At 30.8% G+C, this 23647-nt stretch overlaps 2 protein-coding genes across 3 annotated transcripts; one reads left to right on the top strand and one right to left on the bottom strand.

The window, feature by feature from the left end:
• Positions 1-1766: 1766 nt before the first annotated feature.
• Positions 1767-7133, bottom strand: LOC109788393 (phosphopantetheinyl transferase). Of its 2 annotated transcripts, none has more exons than XM_020347105.3 (5): positions 6853-7133; positions 5923-6055; positions 4925-5169; positions 3710-3881; positions 1767-2069 (listed from the first exon to the last, which is right to left on the bottom strand). In XM_020347105.3, exons 1-5 carry the CDS (start codon positions 6990-6992, stop codon positions 1881-1883), a joined length of 879 nt encoding a protein of 292 aa, XP_020202694.1. In that variant the 5' UTR covers positions 6993-7133; the 3' UTR covers positions 1767-1880. The 2 variants fall into 2 exon arrangements, with proteins under 2 accessions (XP_020202694.1, XP_020202696.1); XM_020347107.3 differs by having other exon boundaries at positions 6877-7131.
• Positions 7134-22805: 15672 nt separating this feature from the next.
• On the top strand, positions 22806-23222 carry LOC109788400 (AT-hook motif nuclear-localized protein 17). Its single transcript, XM_020347119.1, has one exon. The coding sequence runs from the start codon at positions 22806-22808 to the stop codon at positions 23220-23222; it is 417 nt and encodes a 138-aa protein (XP_020202708.1).
• The last annotated feature ends 425 nt before the right edge of the window (positions 23223-23647 follow it).

Here is a 23647-nt window from a genome sequence, read left to right as displayed (position 1 = left end):
TTATAAAGGAACTTGTTTATTTAATATTATTATATTTATCATTATATTGTTACATAATCTATTTTACAAACAAGTAAGCTTGGAAACCATTTTCAAGAAAAATATTTTAAGTTTCAATACTTAGAAGATCTAGCTTTAACATCTAGAAGATATACCTTATGAGTAACAAATTTTTATAAAAAAAATAAATTTTTAAAAAGTATAACAATTCAATCCTCTTTTTGTACGCTAATACTCACATAAAAGTATCACATTCTCACTCTCAACATGAGAATAAAAAAGTATGAAACATGATAAGAAAGCATTCTTAGAACAATTCTTATATGAATAATTTTTCAAAATTCGTAACAAAATTTAGAATATTAGATTTTCATGTTCACATTCATGGGAACCAATTTTTAATCATTGAAACAAACGTCTATTAATATTTCAAAAGGTTCAAAAGGAACTACCACTCATAAAGCAATCTTTTAACCCATTGAGTCGGCTTCATAATGAGAGTTAAAATAGTTTATACAAGATCATGGGTTTTGTTATGAGGTGAGGGAGAAAAGTGCCTCTAATGAATTTACATGAAGGCGATTGTGGTGTCTCTATTGGTCTCGATCATTTTTAGTTGCAGAAAAGAAAGTAATAAGAAAAAGTAAAATAAATTTTTGCATAAGTTAAAAATTAACTTTCAGAGAAATAATCTGAAAATTTTATGTATAAAATTGACTTGTATATAAACTAGTTTTAATGTTTAGAGAAATCAACTTTTTTTATTTTTTATTTTTTCTTCTAAAAGTACTTATGAAATATTTATTCTAGCAAGCCTTATGTTTATGGAATTGAAAGGTGCCCAAAATTTATAATGAAGATTCAATGAATATTAAACTTTTTCAAGTTATGCGTAACAGCTACGAAACTAATTTAAATTTAAAAATTCCATGCATGTATTTTGATAAGTAAAACATGTTTTGCTTTATTGACAATCTTTGTATTGTGTACCTGCCTAAAGGTATACTAGTAATCTTATATTCTGAAAGTCAAACAAGAATTCCGAGTCACAATGCAAGGGAGAAGTACTTACAAAAAGTACTTTAATGCTTAAGTCAGGATAAACACGAATATCAATAATAATAATAAATAAACAATAATCATACCTTATTTTGTGTGACTATTTATACTAACCATAATGGGTCCCATACGTGGTGGGCGTCAGTTCCATAATCTACCAAATTAGGTAATATGGTGATTGATAATTGATTATCTCTTAATCTTGTGTTGTCCTTATTAATTGTGATTATCATGCTACTCATGTCGTGGTCTCGACCCTTTCGGCCATTGGTTGAGCCGAGAGGTACAAGCTATCGATAAAGCTCCCTTCTAATAACATACTTGGGCAGGCGAGGTTGTGCTTTTAGCCCTTGGTTGCCGACAAAGCCAGCACAACCTTAACGATTGAAAAATCGTCAACATACGCTTCCTTCAACCATATCGACTGCCGATATGACCGAGGCCGCGTGATCAAGAGGTTGACATTAAGGTCGCTACAGTCTCGACTATATCGACAGCCAATATGGCTGAGACGACGTAGCCGAATGCCTCACGCCAAAGTGAGGTGAGTTAGCTAATGACGTATAGCGTGCCACATGTCGTAACACATGATTATTCCTCCCGATACATATTGTCTTTGGCACATTATAAGAAGAAAAAAAACGAAGTAGTTGACCAAAATAAAACCTTGCTGACTCTTTAAGATGTTGATCGACAGTGCAGAAAAGTTTATCTGGATAGAGAAAGTGTGCTTTTCTTTCCATATATTGAATTTTAGCTGTAAAAATAACAATATTTTTGTCAACATGTACAAATATTTTTTCATAGATTTACATTTACATCTAACCTTTATGCTTACAATCAAGTGCTTTATGTAAAATTGAGATAAGTTGTTCTACTCCTAGTTCAACAATGTCTACATTTGGAAGATGAAGACCTAGAGTATATTCTTCTTCAGTAAAGTCCACTTTCCTCAAAGTTGCTTTGTAACTCATAGCAGCTGATATTGGGTGAACTCTGGCAATTGAAACCTGTAAAACAATAAATAAGTTTAAGGTATATAAGTTAAAAATGATGGGGGAAAGCCCTACACAATAATAACAACTAATTGAGAGAAAGTAAATTATGCATCGGAAATTATATTCCCCTATTTGCAAGAATATGTGAAGAGCACCAACAAAATAGAGCAAGATAGATAACCCAAATGCACAAAAGACAAATATTTAGGTTAAAAATCACGAGTAGTCCAAACCAAAGAAAAACTCCACTATGATCAACAAAGGGTACAAGAAAGTCTCTAATGAACGCATCAAACAGTGCTTACAATCAATTGAAGCAAAACCAATCACAATTGCTTATAATTGAGAAATAAGAAGATGAAAAACCTAAAAACAAAATTGTTGTTATTACGAGATGTTTTTCTCTCACTCTAGACTTCTTTTTAACGATTTAATCGTTGAATATGAAATGCCACATCTTATGAACCTGCTGTTCAAAAATCAGTATGATCCAACGGTAAACAAATCTCCAGTCACAATTCAAGAAATATTATTCGGTGGATATACGACCTATAACTTTATCTCTTCTTTCCTCTTTATATTTTGCTGTTATTTTCTCAAATTGAGTCACTCTTTCTACCCTAATCTGACCCCTCTCCACTTGATTGAATGAGACATGATGAACTTATACAACTTGAACTTATTCTTCACATAAGAAGAGAGTCCAAAACCTAATAATAAAAAAACTAGATGCATGAATTCATAACCATGAGAGATAGACCTACAAGTTACTGTTAGCCGTTAGAAATGTAATACATTTACATGTTTTTAGTATGTTTGGATAAACTTATCAAGAAGAATTTTTTTTTAAAAAAAATAGGAAGAAAATTTTAAAGAAATTTTTTAATAAACTAAAATTAACTTATATATAAGCTAAAGATAAGATTTTATAAAAGTTAATAGGAGAAAACTTCTACAAATTAGTTTGTGCATAAATTAATTTTAGTTTATAGAAAAATTCATTTTATTTTTTTCTTTTATAAGTGCTTATTGAGAAATTTATGCAAACATATATTTTATCTCATAGCTCAAGTTTTAAGAATATGTTATTGTAGCCTAAATACTCCTCATACTGACATAGGGAATCCTCCTCCTTTGAGTTAGCTTTTGTTATTCAGCACTTATACCAATTTTAATTCCAGCAATATGGGTATCCTTGCAATAGAAATCTAGTTGTAGAACTATATGATCCATCCTTTAGCAGAAACGAAAACCTCGGAATTATTGCTACGCACGCCAGTTTTTTTCATTTGCATATGACCAACACCATGTTAGTTCCCTTTAAGTTTACTCAAGGGCAAGGAAATGAAATTGTAAGCCTCACAAAATGTAAGAGAATACCAGATTTTAACTACATGGATACAAAAGGAATGACTTGTTTTTCAGAAAAAAAACTTACACAAATATGGAATCTCTCATGTGATTGAAAAGGGGCATTTATTATTTGGTCAATATCATTCAACACCCCCTTCCCCCTCATCTCCTTTGCATCACATTCATCCACATAGTTAAAAAATCTGGTATTCATTTTTATTTCTCCCAACAATAAAGGTACACACGGGGATTTCTAGTCATAATTGTCAAAGTATATTAGAAGTTCACGAGGAACTTACACAATGTCTATCGTCAAGTTCAAACTGCCAAAATCTCCACTCTGTCATAACCTTCCCATCCACTTTCACTGATATATTAGTCCATCTCGTATGAGAAAATTCCACTTTATTTAACCCTTCAGTCAGTCCACTCCCTATAGCTTTAACATATGCTTCTTTTAAGCTCCAATATCTGCAAAGTAAAAGCACCTTTGACTTACAGCATGGTCTATCTTCATTTCAAAAAACCATTTTACATTTACAAAGAATTTTACTTATTTGACATATTAAAATCCTTTATCTGATCTGACACTATCATTGAACACTTTCAGACACTATCTTATGCTCTATATTACATAGCAACAATATCTTCAGGTTTGTTCTTTGCCAAATTATGTGATATACTGATAACAATTAAATTGAGAAGGAGCATAAAACCATAGCTTAAAATTATTGGGATTTTAGATTGAGGGGATGAACATGACTGCTATCTGGAATGAAGCTAGGAAAGCACAGTAAAGGCTTTAGCTGATGTCATTTGTTGAGCTGCCTTCACTTAAAGAGTGCACTGATATCAATTCTTGAAAAATGCTACGCAAGCAATTTATTATTCATTATTCATATATTCTATTTGGCTGTTGGAGTGTTTGGTGTGAATGAAGAGTTCTATATTGGATAAGAAAAGGCAAGTTAAACAATATATAAGTGGCAAGGTCCTATACGCCTAAAATGCCTTTTAAGGTTTTTGGTTTAATGTGGTGTCCGGTTCACCATAGTTGTATCATTTTCTCTTGGTAATTGATGGAGATTTTCCTGTGTTTAAGCTCCCCCTCACATCCCAACATTGGTTTCTTTAAACAAAAATGACAATACCAAGTCTTTTTTCCACATGCATGTTGCCAACTATCAAGAAGTTCAATTAAGAAATATATGCAGAATTAAGAGGAATTAATTTTATTTATCTAATGAAAAAAGAAGTTTTATTAGAGAGAATAGATGCAAAATATAACTAGGGAGAGGATTAGAGTATTAGTCACATTCCAATGCATGAAATACAAAAAACAGCTAGAAGCAAGAAAATCTCAACAATGAAGCAGAGGTGCCCACTCTCTCTGCATGCTGGAACAGAAACATTGAGAGGAATTAAATCTATTTTACAAGAAATATTTCCAATTGAACTATTCCTTCACAGTTGATAAAAAAAAAATACCCTGGTACAGTATAATCATATCATACCTGTAAAATTCAATTAGTACATCATCAGAAGTGCCAGCATTGACTATGTTATCCCATTCGAAACTTGAAAAGTATGATGAGAAGAATTTAATGAATTCTGTAATTGTTTCTCCCTGTGGAACATCATAGGAGACAATGTCTAATCCCACAAGACATACAGGTTCAGATGCTATGGCCACATAGTCACCGTGATGGGATACATTGAAATTAAAATTTGGGAATCTAAGACCACATTTATCATAGTCCTGAAGGAGATAAACAAATAAATAAGGCACCACAAAATAACATGAATACAGGACTTGAGAAACAAACATTGAGTTTGTTATTCAACACGTAAATATTACAAATTTTATTATTTTGATTATTATTTTCATCTTTATACATATGGGTGTATGCGTGCATGCACCAAAAGATATCATCATCCGCACCAAAAGATATCATCATCCGACAACCAAAAAACTAATTCCATTTGAGATATACACCGCAGAGGTCATCAGAGTGTGTTTTCTTCTCCTAACAAAGCCTATTTCATACACATAAGCAAAGTTTTAAATAGCAGTCATGGTTTCATCACAATCCTTCTTATTATCAGAAATTGCAGACAAATGCAACTGATGCAGAGACAATTGTAGTCAAAGAGAACCCAAAAACCTTGATATTACAGTCACAGAATGGTTCTAGACTTTTAACAAAACTTGAGTACAATTTCTTATATATGATTACTTTATTTTTTTAATCAGAATTAAAATTTAACTTTAATAATATGCATTTACTTTTAATGCAGATCTTAGTAATATATGATTAAGCATATTACCAAGGTTAAACATCAATTATAAATGAAGAACTAATACTAACCACACTTAAAAAAGTGTACCTAAATTTTGTCTTTTTTTAAAACCTTGCACATGAGCATGACCAAGAGACTTAAATATCTATCAGTTGTACCGATCATTGTTGTATTATTACTCATATTTGAATGCTACAGGAAACAATCATACCAAATATGGTTTGCCTTCCAAAGTTCGTTTTATGAGAATGTCAGTAAAAGGGATTTGCAACACCTCATGGACAAGAGCGTACTGAAGCATGCGGCTGACAAGTGCACGTTTCCTGTCTTCCATTTTAACAAACCTACCAATGCGCAACAAGTCAAGGGATCCATCAAAACCCATTTGTATAAGTTTCTGAACTGAACAACAACCTATGTCAAAAGTCAAAACCACTTGATTTCACCTAAAGTGACTGCTAAAACTTCATCATTATATACCATAAACGGGTCAAAATTTCAGACACAAATTTTCTTCATACAATTTAGGGAGACACCAATCAGACCTTTCAGGGTACATTTGAAAATCAAGTTCAAAGAAGGAAAAACAAATAATTTTTTTAAGTTTAGAAAATTATAAAATATTCATAAAAAACAAACAAAAGACAGCCAAATTATATTTATATTGAGAATAGTAGATAAAGTGACAACCTAAAGTTCATATTATTCAATAATGAGCTGTCACGTAGGATAATTTTTTTCACTTTTATAATGATTAACTTAAAATTCATATCAAGGATGATTTTTTTATTAAAATTCATTTTTATCTGTTTTTCTGGTCCTCCCTTGGGTATCTCCCAAGTCCCAACCAACTAGAATAGAGATTAATTCTACTTAGGATACTTTGATTATTGATAATCTGAAAAGTTTTTACACATGACTGAGATCGAACTATTCTCTACTAAATAATCATTTGTACAACGTAGAAGAATATGATAGCTAACTACTACACCTAACCACTACGCCTAACCGCTAAGGCTAATTCATTTTGATCAATTAAACTCTTATCAACCCATCATTTTTTTTTATCAAATAAAAGTGGTGACACCAATGTAATTAATCAAAATCTAATATAATAGTGAAAGAGAGTGGTTGGAATTACGAAAGTGAATTGGATAAAGAGAACCTGGTAACAGAGGAGTGGTGTTGGAAAGGAAGAAGGGAGAGAAGGAAGGAGAAGTGAGAGGGGTGTGGGTCCCACTTTGATATGTCCACCACCCATCTCCTCACGCCTTCTTCCATTCTCAACTCATATAACCAAAACCAACAAAGGTAGCTTCTACTTCCAACTTGTATGTTAATCGCTCAACAAAACCTCATTTTTCACGCTTTTTCTGTGCCTTGCCAGCCGGCTTATATGACGAAGCACTTCCAAAAATTAAAATAGTGGGGAAGAGGCACCATGTATTTATTTAAAAATAAAATAAAATAAAACAAAAATATGTGCAGTTTTTAGATTAATAAAAAAGAAAAGGTTGCTGTTTTCTCTGATAAATGTCTCACATTAAAGTGTGATAAAAATCTATTTAAAAGTGAAAAGAGTTTTAGGGTAAATTTGTCTAAAAATAAAATATAGGACAAGAGAAATTCTAAAATTATGTATCTCCTTTATAACATATATAAATGTTTCGAAAGAAGTAAATCCAATTCTTGCTGGTTTAACCATCAAGTACTGAGAATTGAAACAATGATAATATGCATATGATGTTAACTTCAAACTATGTTGTGCTTATAATTAATTGACTTATTAAAAAAATACTTTAGTTTGTTAAGTAGTACTTTTTTCATTGATATTATTTATACTAGTGGAAAAAAACACATTGAATCTCTCTTATTAAAAAAAAAGTAGTTAATTTAAAAGTGTATCTCTCGTTTAAAAAGTTAAAATTAAAAAAAAAAATTGTAGAGTAAAGTACTTATTTAAAATTGGATCCGAAATATGTCTACGAAAAAAACCTATAATAGTTATAGATTAAAAAAATGAGTATTTTTTTTCTTTAAATTTTAAGAAATATTATAAACCTATTTTAAAATAAATCATTTTTATTTCTTTTTTATTTTTCATTTGTTACGAAATCTATTAATGAGACATCTAGTTTTTCCTGCAAATGAATATATCTATATTATTAATGAAAAATATTTGTTTTAATTAGGTGTAATATCATTAAATATAATTATTATTTAAATTATTATATTATTAATAATTTATTTTAAAATATTAAATCTAATTTAAAAATAAATATGAAAATATAAATTGAAATAGATGAAAAAATATTTAAAAATCATCAATTAAAAAAATCTTTAAAAATTATCACTTAAAATAATTATTCTCACTTTTAGCACATCACGGCAAATTAAAAGCTTATAAATTTTTTAAAAACTAGAAGTAAATACAACTTTTAGGGTTTGATTCAAAATAAAGGAGAAGTAGGAGGAAAGGAGAGGAGAGAGACTACAAACTTGTTTATTTGAGAGGAGGGGAGGGGATGGGTTTTAATATAGGAGAGGGAAGACAACTTTTTTATTGTTGTCGAAACCTAAAAAAGTTTCGATCTTATTCACAAATGGTTTAGACCTCTGGTTTGAAAATCTCATCAATTTCAAAATGTCTAAAGACCGGACTAATCTTCCGACTAATGGTTTTGAAAAAGAGTTTGAAGGAGTCACCACCGATATTTTACACAAAACATCAGAAAAAGAAAAGGATTTCAAAAATGCTATTTTTTAGCTTTCATAGCCAAAGTCAGATTCGGGAATCGGTCACGTGTGGGGACAGTATTAGGTATCCCACGACGCCCAAACTTGGTACCTTATAACAAATTTGGTATAATAATGACGTGATTAAATTTATACCCCTTTTATTTTATTATATATACAACGATTTACATTATCCCTAATTTACAACATGCGTATTACTACATTGTCTACATGATGTCCAATCTATTGCATGCAAGTAAAGCTATAAATAAAACAAATAAAGAGAAGGAAAAAGGAAGAGAAAAATTTTAGAACCTCAGAAGTAAGCTTTTATAAATTTCTTCACAAATCTGTACAAAGGTGTTTTTTTGGCAACCTGTCGTTCTACAAAGACCTCACTATCACTTAGAAATTTCAGAGAAGGGAGAAGAATTTTTTTCGTATTGGTGTGTGTTAGGGAATGAGCCCTAGGCACGCTTTTATAGGCACCCAAGGAAGGGAAGGGTCATTCCCAACCTTGGAATGACCAAAATGCACTGAAAATTTCATTGAGAACGACTGTTCCAAATGTGGGAACGATCGTTCTAATCCTAAATTAGGGTTTTCGTGCTAAGGTGTTTTCTGAACAAGTGGACATCCAAACCTATGGGCCATAAAAAGATTTGTGTTTTCTAAGGCCAATAAGCCTATCATGACTTTAGCTAATTACACCTCTCCAAAAAAATTAATTACACCCTTAAGTAAAAATAATATAAGGACAAAAGTAGCTACACTAATTGACCCAAAATACAAGGCAAAAAAATATCCTAATACAATCACTACTAAAATGAATTACAAAAAATGTATAACAACTATAAAAGCCCTCTAAGATAGGATAGGCCTCCAAAGGTAGGGTACCTTACAAAATAAAGGTAAGTGCCCTATTATTATTCAAACCAACTTTATCATCCTTCACCTTTCTTGGTCTTATCTCTTCCAAAGGGATCCTTGGGAAGTAGGTTTCCATATCATCCCCTATCTTTAAAACTTTAATCATCTCAAAAAAACAATTTCTCACCAAACCTCTCCCATGAACTCAAACACAAATATCTCTTTTTCCATCAAAACTTAGAACAAGCAATCTTGTATCAAAAAAAAAAACTCATTCATCATTTCCTTTGAATGTTTACGCTTAACCATGTATTTCCAACTACTTCATTTGACTGGGTTGGCTAGGGACTCTGCCTTTCATCTACACAATCACTAGTGGAAAAAGGAGCTACTACGTCTCTTCATTTACGTTGAAAACTAGCACACCCGACGTTGTAAAAACGCGGTAGCAGTTCTGTAAATAAGAGGAGGAAATTTACGTCGGACATCGATGGGTTCGACGTAAATGAGATAATTTACGTCGGACAGCTAAAGCAGCCGACGTAAATTATCTCATTTACGTCGGACCCATCTTCGTCCGACGTAAATAACTCCTTAAATAAAGAGCGCGCACTACATATTTCAAATCATGGCATTCTTCTTCATCTTCACGTTCTCCCGCGCGTTGTGGATTCTTCCTCATCCCTCCGCCTCCTCCTCAAATCGTGGTTGTCTTCCTCATCTTCACGTTTTTCTGTTTTTCTTCTTCGGAGTTGCGTTGTTTCTTCTTCGCGTGTTGATGGAAATGGCTTAACCATACATCCATATGTTTTTCTATGAGGTAGTGACCACTCCTTAACCGATGTTTGTGTTTTCTGGGATGTATTTTTCGTAATAATGTTTGTGTTGCATTTCGTGTTTGTGAAGCTGCAGAAGGAAGTGACCACTGCCTGGGTCTATCAAGCAGAACGGGCCGTTCTGCTTGGAGAACGGCCTGTTCTGCTTGCACTCGTTTTTTTTATTTTAATTTTCATGACTTTTTTACGTCGAACCTTGGCATGTCCGACATAAATTTACGTCGGTTTTTGACCCCCAACGTAAATTTTACGTCTCCCGTATTGACGTCTGATGCTTTTCCGACGTAAAAGGCTTCAAATACCCGACGTAAAAGGGGTCTTTTGTACTAGTGAATTCCTATCACCAACTTTATGATAACAACTTGAGTCTTTGACCAACTCAGTCTAATGAGTATGTTGTCAATCATTGTTATCCATTATCATTTGCTTCTTCACCATCATCCACTCTACCTTTCCCCCACTCATAATTGAAGAGGACTGCGACAAGGTGATCATCGGTCTTTACTAAGTTTTGCACTACAAGCTAAGGAGGCAAGCACGTACTAAAAGGAAGTTCGATAAGTTATTGTCTTGCCTCAACCTTGACTTGAGCTCTAATGTGGAGGATGCCTTGGACTAACTTTTGCTGGTGCCAAAAGGGGGAGAGTGATTAAAACTTTTTCTTTTTCTACTTTGATTTATTTTTGAAGTTTTTAATTTATGAAGTTTTATTTTTGTAGTTTCAAGTAGTTGTTTTAGCTCTGATTGATTCTATTTTCTTCTAAACAACATGCTCTGCATAGTTTACATTATATTTGTTCTATATTATACAAGCTATATTCATCAGATCATGCATGTTTTTAGGGGAAGTAGAAATACATGCTCTAATTTATAACATATGCTATAATTTACAACATATGCTTTAATATATCTCAACATATTTGTATGCTTAATGAAGAGATAAAACAAGCATGCTATGTTATAATGATCCCATCTACTATGATATATTTTAATATGCTCCAATATAATTCAATATATTATGATCTGATACACTATGATATGCTTAATAAGAAAAAGATAAAACAAGCATGTCATGCTATATCTATCTTATATGCTTTGTTTTAGCTCTAAAATATGAAGAATATTTCACATATAATTTATCACTCTAATTTAGTTCTAAAATGTGAAGACTAAGTCTCATAGAATATGTCTGTTTATTGTAATGCCCCAATTTTCTTAATTCATATTAATGATATCACTACAAAAAAATATGCAATTTAGCAACCACCAAAATCGGTCGCTAAATTGCTAAAATCAGTCGCTATTTACATTAACGATCGAATTTAATCAGTTGCTAAAACCCTGGTCGTTAAGCTATTTAACGACGAAAAAATTTCGGTTGCTAATTCGGTCGCAAAATGGTTGCAATGATTTTGGTCGCTGAAGTGTATGGGACCAAATTAGTGACCGAATAAATCGGTCGCTAAATATTTATTTATTTATTATTAAATTTTATACACGTCGCAAATTTGGTCACTACGAACCACTCATATTTGGCCTCTTAAGGATTTTATTTCACAATACTTAACTTTTTAGCATGTTTTGTCCTTAATTACACAATTTTTGGAAACTTCCCAAAATGTCACTTATCCTTATATTACTCCAAGTCAAGCATGCTTAACTGTGAAGTTTTTATGAGATAAGCTATCGAAAAGCATATACATGTTGTTAGTATAAGTAGTACAAATTAATTCATTTAAGTCATCCTCAACTATACAATCTCATACTTATATTATCTTTGGATCCTTATCATTTTGGTGTATCCGGACCGTTATAAATATATAATAATATATAATAATTATATTACTAATAATAATAATTATATTATATTTAATTAATCTTTATTTATATATATACTTACTTTTATAATTAACAATCTACTTATTTCTGTTTAAAATTAATTTAAAATAATTAATTTTATCACACAACAATAAAGAAATACTAATAGTTAAGAAAATACATTTATACTCTTCCTATTAGAAAAAGAGAGGATGTTATAATTCTTTTTTCCCTTAAGATATCACATCTCTTCACTAGTACAAAAGAGGTGTACTACGTCGGATATTTTGAGCTATTTACGTCAGAAAACATACCGACGTAGAAGCGGAGACGTAAATTTTACGTCGGACCTGCAAAACTGACGTAAATTTACGTTGGACATTACGAAATCTGACGTAAAAAAGTAGTAAAAAAAATATTAAAAAAAACATAAGAATGCAAGCAGAACGACCCGTTTTACAAGCAGAACGGCCCGTTCTGCTTCGTAGAACAACCCAAAAGAAAACGCCCACTACATATACAAATAGAACAACCAAAAAATCGAATAAAACAGATAGCCACAGTAGCAATGCGAAGTAGAAAAGTGCTAACGAAACCTTGATTCATACCTGAGGAGCAGCAACAATGTGCGAATGAGTAACAAAGAGTTCATCCCTCTATAAAAGACAAAAAAATGATTCAGTAACAAAGGAGAGGGAGAGGGTTTACAGAAAAAAAAAAACGAAAAGTGATGAAGAGTGAATGCGCGCGGTGTGCCTCGCGTTCTCTTATTCAAATTTGCGTCCTTTTTTACGTCGGATTTGACTTTTTACGTCAGACCTTACCAGGTTCGACATAAAAAAGTTCGCAAAAATTACAAAAATGCCACCGCATTTTGTTTACGTCAGATTTTCGTATTTCTAACGTAAAAGGGGTAACGTAATATGCTGATTTTCCACTAGTGCTTCTATCAATAAAATTTAAATATAAATATTTATTTACAAATAAAGTTATCATAAGTTAGAAATATATATTATAAATATGGATCAAAATAAATAAGAAATTTTAAAAAATTCATATACTCTAATTAAAAAACTGCCTAAAAATCCAATCTAAAAAAAAACCTCTAAATATTTTTTCACATAAATAACTATTGGTATTAATTATGTAGGAGTGCATATAAATATTTTTTATTATAAATTAATGTTTTTCTCTTACAAAAAAAGAAAATGGGATTGGTACTCAACAACAATATTATCATCACTTTTAAGCAATTTATAAAAAAAAATTAAGTTTTATTTAGTGACTGAATAAAATTTTTTCGCTAATTTTAACTAATATTTAACGATCGAATAGAATTTCGTTGCTAATTTTAACTAATATTTAGTGACCGAATAGAATTAGATCGCTAATTGTAACTAATATTTAGGACCTAATTTAATTCTGTCGCTAAAAAAATCAAATTTTTTTATTTAGCGACCGAATTCAATTCTGTCGCTAGCGACTGAATTGAATTCAGTCTCTATTTTTAACTAATATTTAGCGACCGAATTTAATTCTGTCGCTAAAAAAATCAAAATTTCTAATTAGCGACGGAATATAATTCGATCGCTAAATATTAGTTAAATTTAGCGACTGAATTGAATTCTGTCTCTAAATTTAACTACTATTTAGCGACCGAATTTAATTTCTTCGCTAATTTTAACTAATATTTAGCGATCGAATTAAATTTCGTCGTTAAAAAAATCAAAATTTCTAATTAAGTGATCGAAATAACAACCGAATTTAATTCTGTGGCTGAAAAAATAAAAATTTCTTATTTAGCAAACGAAATAGCGACCGATTTTTTAGCGACGACTTATTTTGATCGCTAAATCGGTCGCTATTTTGCTTATTCATAATCGGTCGCTAATTTCAGTCGCTATTTTTTAATTTTCTAGTAGTGATATGCTAATAATTATTTTAATATTTTAAATATGTTTATTAAAGGATTTTGATATTATTTAATTAATCATATGAGTTCTATTTTAATATAAAACATGGTCTTGGTTAATATTTTGATTATTGATATAGGGTGTATTTTATGAAGATGTATTTTATTAAAGGTTTAAGCTTGTGATATTTTTATTAAAAGGGAGGAGTGTATTTTGATTTTATTTTAATTGCTTTATAAAAGGGGAAGGAAGGTTGTTTTGGTAATTGGGTTATTATTATTTTATTAATTGAGTAAAAGGGAGTTGTCAGAGTTAGTTTCACGTACTTATTTTCTCTTTGTTCATTTCTTTTGTACGCTTTTTGAAGACCAAGGAGAACCAGGAGAAAGAGACTACCCAAAAACTGCTCGTGCTTCGACTTTTTCCCATCAAGGTAAGGGGGGAGTGAGAAATCTCGCTCGAAGAGTGGGGATAAATGGTTGGTAGTCAAGATTGGCCCCCAATCCTATGTTTATGTATGCTAGGGATTTGTGAAAGTTTTCTGTTTTGATTTCTGAATGTTCTTTTGTATTCCTTGTTTGATTTTGAGTGCGAATATGTATTTGATTCCTGAAATTGATATGTTTTGATTTGACGTAGAGTGTTTTGTGGGTTCCTATGGGAAATCCTAATGGAAATAATTAAGAATGTGCTTTGTGGGTTTGATTTGATGTACTGATGATTAAATTGAGTGTTATTTTGTGTTCTAAACGTATAATGGAATATTTGTACCAATTAAGTTATGAAACTTGATGAATTGGTGTAAAAGTGGTGGAGTTCGCGTTCTGTGATATGCAGGTTTTATGTTTTGCATTGGGACAGAGTGAATCACGAGCGTGATTGGTGAGTCACGACCGTGATTGACTCTGTTGAGAATCCTCACTTTTGTACGTGAATCACGTGCGTGACTAGTGAGTCACGGTTGTGATTGACTTAATTGAGAACCCTCACTTTTGCGCATGAATCACAGGCATGACTGGTAAGTCATGGCTATGATTGACCTTGTTTTAGAAATCCTCACTTTTTGTGAATGAATCACGGGTGTGACTCACCAATCTCAGTCGTGATCTTCCTTGCTTGCAATTTTCATGAATTCCTTCACTTTTTATGATGCCTCGACCTATGTCTCATGTTTCAATATGCTATGTGTGATGCGTTATCTTGTGTTGGTGTGGAATGTGATGAAGGTTATGATTGTATAGTGAATGTGGTAAGCGTGTGTTAGAGCATGCATGTGTAATGGATTATTCTAGGTGTGTCGTTGAGGCCACATGCTACGTTGACATTGCTTTCGAAAGCTTTGTTTGGCATGAAAAGTTAATAAGTAGTCTTCTTGATTAGATAAGAGATACCGTTTGGTAAAATACATTTATACTAGCATTAAATGAGTCTAATGGTCACCTACCTGATAAGGAAAGATGATGAAGATAAACGAAGAAAACTTGTGAGCTGGACTCAAAGTGTTGCAATGGTCATCTTCTTAAGGCTACTATATATAAGAATTTTCAAAGTACAATAAAGATAGAGATGCTAATTTTACATGGATACATTTGTATAGAAACACACTCTTTTTAAATCTCTTTTTTTTTGTAAGCATTCACTGCTTTGTAATTGGTTGTATAGCGTCTTAGTGAGACGAACACAACTTTTCTGTAACCTTCATAACCATTATTATAAGGTTGAGCTTGAAGACGTTTGTCTAAAAAAGAATACTTGTTCTTAAGCTTCAGAGACTTGACTATAAAAGAATACTTGGTTGTTTTGAGCCTGGAGACACTTGACTATAAAAGAACACTTAGTTGTTAACCTTAGAGAGACTTGTTGTTAAAAGAATACTCGAGTAGTTGCTTGAAGAGGTAAGTCAAAGAATACTTAAAGTTAAATCAGAAGTGACTTTTTAAAAGAATATTTGTATCTTTGTTTAAAGATAATAAAACTCAATCTAGTTAAATTGAGAACTAAATGTAGTCTCAGTGGATGAGATGAACCATCATAAAAATACTCAGTATTCCATCTAACTTCTCTTCTCATTTCTTGTCACTAGCATTACTAGTTTATTGCAAAAAAATGTGCGAGTTTTATATACACTATTCAATCTCCCTCCTTCTAGTGTTTATCTCCTTTTCACGATGTCAAATCATGTCAGATAAATTTTTTAATTTGTCTATTTTTTTTTTTATAATATTGCCTTGTTTGTATAATCACATTTTATGCATAAGAGAATGAGTTTTTTTTGTTTTTCCTTTTACCCACAATGTAGAGCTGGTTCCTGCTCTACTTGTGCTGACCAACTGATTTCAGGGTATATAGATCAATCAGAACAATATTTTCTGGATGAAAACCAGATGGAGAAGGGTTATTATTTGACATGCATCATGTCCTTCATGCCCTAAATCAGATTGCGTGATTCACACCCATAAGGAGGCTGAACTCTAGTTTGGTTATGTAATTTTCCAAGCATAAATGTGCCATTGTAACCAGCCATTATGAACTCACGTTGTATTTTGATTCAATCATGTCACTATAAATAATAAAAGCCAATGGATTATACATAGGACAAACATTTCTCAAGAGTATCACTATTATATGGGACTAATTTTGATGCTTAACCTAATGCAAAAGAAGATATTTTTTATAGATATTTTTTGCATGTCAATTATATATAGTGATTCCTCCTTTGTTCCACCTACCAATATTTATTTTTTTCTTTTTACACTACAATGTTTACACATATATGCGTCGTCTTCTTAGAAAATGCATGGATATACCCCTCGCACTTTAGGGAGATTGCAACATGCAGCTAGATGCTGTGCTAATCAAATATGTCATCTTCTTAGGAAATGCATGGAATTTTTCTTTTACTTGCAAGCATCTTATATTTTGCATCACTACTTATAGAACAGGTAAAATAAAAATAAAAATTAAAAAAAATACAGGAAAAATTCTTCAATGTGAGCGGATAAATAAATTTTGAAAGTAAACCTTCAACTATTTGGATTAGTTGCAGTGTCTAATTTTATACTTGAAAAGAAACCATCAACTATCTCATCATTAATAAACAAGTGTTAGTGGGGATACCTTTTGGATTTTTAAAGTGCACTTTATTGAAAAAGCACATTTCATTAAATCCAATTACACTGTTATTCGCTACTTTGATCACCACTAATTTGATCTAAGATAACATTGGAATGTCATAATGAGGTTTGAGTGTGTTGTACATAAAAAAAGGAAGTTCCGGCAAATTACACTCAATTGCACGATCTAATATTTTAATAGCAAATTTTGAACCCTTACAATAAAAGAGAGCAACACACATGCTTGATGGTGTGGGTCCCTTATTTCTTCATGACTACTACATATATCACTTAAGTTCATAAGATTTTGTGATTTTGTTGCTTAAGTTGACGTTTCATTTTTTGCTTGAGGTGTCTAGATATTTGATCAAGTTTCTTGTATTACTCGGGTATTTGGTCATTAACCGGGCTAGTTTCTTATTAATTAGGATCTAAATATGTTATTCTTTATTATAAAATAGAAGTGTTTTAATTGTAAATTTTTTTTTTATTTTTTTATCTTTTAAAAATTTGTAAATATTTTTTTCTTGTAAAATGAATAATTTTTGCTTAAGTGCTTGTAAAATATTTATTTTATTTTCCTTCATTTAAAATTTAAAATTATTATTTTTAATTCGTAACTATGATTTTAAAGTATATAAAAAATATTTATTTTAAAGACCTATAAAATTTTTTAAACGTATCACATATGTTAATATTCTATCATTAATAATTGTAGTTAATATCTAATATTGTCAACTAATTTTTTAATGAACAAATGAGTAGTTAAAAATGATTATATAGAAATTAAAAGCAATAATTCTAAATTTTGACGGATGAAAAACAAAGAAAAAAATTATAGGGACTAAAATAAAAACTTGTTCATTTTGCAAGACTAAAAACATATTTAAGTTGTACTAAAAAAAGGTGTTGATCAAGATTAAGTTGAAACTCTAGAATTTTGGTTATTGCAAATGTGTATAAATGTGCATATAACGAGCCTTTTCGAAAACAGTGCAACTTGTATTGTTTGTTCTGCTTTGTGTGTGTTTAAGCTTTGTAGTTAGCGTTAAATCAATAGGTTATCTTATAATCTTCACACATATAACACTAGTGCAAAAATAATTTATTGATGCACTTTCTATGTTGAGTATTATCCACACGACATAGAAAGTGGCACAATACTTATAAATATGTCAAAACTGTCTATGGTAGATGTTGACTTACCTTACATAAAATGTTCTTTCTATGACGGGTAAGTCAATATTCGTAAAAAATGCGTTGATCAAAATTTGACTCCAATCTTTTTATGACTGATGTTGATTTATTGAACATAGTAAAATACATTTTATGATGAGTGAATCAACATTCATCATAGAAAGTGTTCTTATTAGGATACTAGGAGCACGAATTTAGTTTGTGCTCTTTATCACTATTCATCATATTCATCTTTGTTGTCCATTTGATAGCATTTTCAAATCACTATAAAAAATTATTAGATTTTCTCTCAAAGATTTGTAATATAGGGAACAATCTAAGTCATTCTTCTCGAAGATACAAGTCAATAAGATCCAAAATTATCACGCAATTAGAAATGAGATTTTTATGAACAACATAGAGAATTTAGAATATTACAAACAGAAACAAAAAATTCAATCAAAATTATATTGATTCAAAATTTCAATCGTTATGGTAAAATTTTCACGGTTCAAATTGTAATCCAAATTTAATCAACCTAAATCAACACCAGCAAAATCTAAATTTAGATCTAAACCTAGATCTGAATTTCATAAAATACAATCGCGATCTCACAATTTTTGCAAAATTCAAGAATGGTTAATGATTGATTTAGGTTATTTTAGGTTTAGATTTAAATATAGATCTAGATTCTAAATTAATCTTCAAATTTGATCAAGATCTATTGAAAATATCATAATCATGAAGAATGGAGAATAGATCTAGAACAGAGAAGAAGATGAAGAGAATTCGTAGGGTAAAAATAGATCGAGAACTTGAATTTTACCATAATTCATGAAACCTCAAATCAAATAAATGGATAATTAGCCACACATCCTCATCAAGATGCTACAGTTCTTTCGTGTAGAAAAATGTAAAGAGAAAATTGTGTGAGAGAGAGAGAGGGAGAAAGAATTTAGAAAAACTTATAGAAGAAGCAAGTCTAAAATCTAAAAAATGAGTGTAAAGTGTATATAATAAGTCTTACAACACCTATTAATATAAAAATATAGTGGGCCTAATCAAAATATTTACAAATCCTGACTCACTAAATCAACTAATTACATCACTAAATAAATCCTAACATTATATTCTAAAATAAAAATAAAAATATTATGTTGGGCCACAACATTGCAATGCATTTTTGAACCACTTAGCGTTCAAATTGGCCTTTACTCCCGGCAAAGAATACCAAGAACGTCCAAATTCAATGTCAAGAGGTCCAGATGTGGCCTACACAAGAATAGTGTAAAAGTGGGTTAAATTGTGAAAATTAATAAGAATTTACAATCATCGCCAACTAAACTCACTAATACAAATCACATCTAAATATCAATTATTTACATTATTAAATGCCAAATCATCCAAAATCAAGGCATTGAAATATGCGTCCCAAATGCACTATCAAATACTCTCACACTTAATCTTTTGCACTCTGGGGAAAAACTCAATTTTCAACCTAAAACTAATAATAAATCTATGAACAATGTTTTTAACACTTTTCAATGAATCACAAATGTATAAAAAAGGGAAATAATACAAACATTCAAAGCATCAAGGCTTAACAATAATCTATGAACACATTTTTCACATTTAAAGCAAGTAAGAGGACATGTTAAATTAAAGAATGATCCAAAAATGATAAAATCCTCTCCAGATAGTGTTTACTCTCAACTCTCTAGTGTATAGGTTTGTGTTTACTCTTAACCACATTATGCAATACTAGCACAAAGCGAAAAACTCTAAAAAGTGTTTTTGAGCAACTATTACACAAAATCACAAAACTCAACAAAAATGGTTAGTATCAAAGTTAGTATATACAAAAGCAATTTCACAAACAGTTAGTAGACGTGATAAAATTAAGACACAATGACTTGTGTCCATGGCAATGACACCATTTTTATAGCATTATCGAATCACTATAAAAAATTACTAGATTTTCACCAAAGATTTGTAGTATAAGAAAACAAATTAGATCATTCTTCTCAAAGATAAAAGTCAATATGATCCAAAATTATCATGCAATTAGAAAGAATATTTTTATGAATAACAAAGAGAATTTAGAACATTACAAATGCAAACAAAAAAAATTAAATGGAAAATTCAATTGAAAATTACTTTAATTCAAGATTTCAATCGTTATGGTAAAATTTTGACGATTCAAATTATAACCGAAATTCAATCAACCTAAATCAACATGAACGTAATATAAATGTAGATCTAAATCTAGATCTATTGAATTTCATAAAAAAAAAAATGAAATGCAATCGTGATCTCACAATTTCTATGAAATTCAAGAACGATGAACAATTGATTTAGACAATTTAGGTTATTTTAGGTCTTGATCTAAATTTAGATCTAGATTCAAAATTAATCTTCAAATATGATTTGGATCTATTAAAATAAAATTTATAATCATGAAGAATAAAAATAGATGTAGAACGGAGAAGAAGACGAAGAAAATTTGTATGATAAAAATAGATCGGGAACTCAAATTTTATCGTAATTCATGAAACCTCGAATCGAATGAATGAATTAGCCACACATTTTTATCAAGATATTGTAGTTCCTTTGTGTAGAAAAACATAAAGAGAAAATTCCAAGAGAGAGAGAGAATTTAGAGAAACTTATAGAAGAAAAAACTCTAAAATCTAAAAAATGAGTGTAAAATGTACATAACAAGTCTTACAACACTTATTAATAAAGAAATATAGTGAGCCTAATTAGAATATTTACAAGGTTTGCCTCACTAAATCAACTAATTACATTACTAAATAAATCCTAACATTACATTCTAAAAAAAAATTGTGCAGGGTCGCAACATTACAATGCAATTTTGACCCACTTAACATCCAAATGGGCCTTTGCTACCAATAAAGAAGTTGTAGAAATCTCTCTTATCTTTCCAGAAACACTAACAATGTCCAAATTCAATGTTAGGATCTCCGAATATGGCCTGCACAAGAATAGAGTATAAAAGTGTGTCAAATTGCAAAAATTAATAAGAATTTACAATCATAATAATTAAACCTTCTTATACAAATCATATCTAATATATCAATTATTTACACTATTAAATTCCAAATCATCCCAAATTAAGGCATTGAAAAGTGTTCCAAATGCACTATCACCTTTTGTTTCAACTTCCTCCATACAAGCGACCAGGTTCGCTTAGCCATTGCCTCCATTTAGGCAACACGTTCAAGCTACTTCCTATATTCAAGCGATGCAATCCCATGTTTGTTCTCGTCTTTTCTCTCTTTTTTGAGCATTTGAGGGATACTCTAATAAGGCACAAACTATTGTAATACTCTAAAAAAAATTTGTCTTATAATGACATACAATCTATAGTAACACAATGCTTATAACAAAATATATTTTTACTTAGACTATATGTTGTATATGTCAATAAATATATTCTCATAATTGTTAAAAATTGAAGGTATAAGTTATAACGACATGATATATGTTATTGAATCTTATTCAAAAAATCATTAAAATTGTATGTAAATATATATTAAATAGATTTATATCTACATATTTTATATTTATAGTGACACTTTTTTATGTTACTATATATATATATATATATATATATATATATATATATATATATATAAATTTGTGATGTAAGATTATATATGTTCTTAGTTTTTAAATTTTTGTTGATTTTTATTTATAGTTCTCCTTCAACAAATTTATTTTTCCTAATTTGTCCCTATATTTTTACTGATTTTTACTTTTAGTTCTTAAAATTTTTTTCCCTATTAGTATTTTGGTCCCTGATGTCAAATCTTTTTGTTTATGAAGAAAATTTTCAAGAACTAAAACTAAATAAAATTTATTCAAAGACTAAAAACAAAATCTGAAAAAAAATTGTGACTAAAAATATTTTGAATCATTCAATTAATTTAATATACATGCAGCTATAACACTAGTTTATTTGTATATGTTATATATGTTTTATGCACGGATTTGGCAAGAAAGTTTCATAGTTACGAACTGTGTCTGACTCAGCAAAATAAATGTTATCATCACAGTCAAAATCTATTAATTAAAGACAATGCTTTGGTCAGGAATTAATGCTTGCATGATAATTTTTAGGTGTGGAACACCTTGCGGTCTTAATCAAAATGATGTTACTCGACGTTAGATAATGGACCTGTAGAACATTGGGGTAGACAATTACAATATAACTCACTCACCCACTTAACCAGAAACTGAAGAAAACTATTTCGCCAAAACTTCGTTCAAAGTGTTGTTATAAGCTCCCACAAATGGTAGCTTATTTATAAGCAAAATTTTAAATATTTGTGAGAGTAGAGTAAACTACTGAACCCTCTATATAAGAAGGATTTTGGTATTGTTGATGATGTGTAACTTTTATGTATTTATGTGTTATTATTTAAAGTCCATATCATTTTTTATTTTTTATTTATTTAAAATTCACATTAGTTAAATGGTTACTTGAAATTCACCTTTTAAATTTTTTTTTTCGTATCTTTCTGGCGTCTTTCTCGCTCCGTGAAGATATACAGGAAAAATGAAAATAGAATTTGTGGACGTACCCTGAGCGAGTGAGAACAAATTGTCATGCGCCCCAGGGGCTGCCCTCCCGGCTCCAAAAACAAGCCCAAACTGCCGCTCGTTATAACCCGGGAGCCCGAGCTCGCTATGACCCCTTTTATTTTAGAAATCTCGGGCGGGAGCGACGTGGTCGAGGCCCTGGCCCGATTCAGCCATAGAAAGAACATGGGCCTATGCGTCCTGTCCAGTTCGGGAACTATCGCCAACGTCACTCTTCGTCAACCCTCTGTCACCCCCGGTGCCACTGTCACTTTCCACGGCCGCTTTGATGTCCTCTCCCTCTCCGCCACGCTCCTCCTCCACGCCTCGCTGGCGATCGCGCTCTACGCCTTCGACGTCTTGCTTGCCGGCCCGCAAGGCCAGATTATCGGCGAGAAAGAACTAGGAAGAGAGGGAAGAAACAGGAAGCGAGAAAGATGCTAGAAAGATATGGAATTTTTTTTTTTAAAACATGAACTTCAGTTAACCATATAACTGACGTGGATTTTAAATAAATAAAAAATTAAAACTGACATGGACTTTAAATAAAGACACATAAATACACATCAGCAACACATCATCAACAGTACCAAAATCCTTCAATAATTAAAGGTACCATAAAAATTCTCCTAAAATTTCTCAAGGTGAAGTTAATTTGTTTGATTTACTCACATCACCAAAAAAAAAAAAAAAAAAAGGTCGGTGATTCTTCGATATTGATATTTTTCTAACATGATTTTTATTTTTATCTTCTTATTGCGAGCTTTTATTTTTTGATATGTTATTTCCTATTAGTACTATATTGACATATTTTGTATTGTCTTCCGTGCTTTTTATTTTTTATTTTTATCCTCATGGATATTTTATAG

The sequence above is a fragment of the Cajanus cajan genome, chromosome 7 (assembly GCF_000230855.2).
Source record: "Cajanus cajan strain Asha chromosome 7, NIPB_CcT2T_4, whole genome shotgun sequence".
Taxonomy (NCBI): domain Eukaryota; kingdom Viridiplantae; phylum Streptophyta; class Magnoliopsida; order Fabales; family Fabaceae; genus Cajanus; species Cajanus cajan.
The sequence above is the reverse complement of the archived record's forward strand: the minus strand, read 5'-3'. Positions and strand labels throughout refer to the sequence as shown.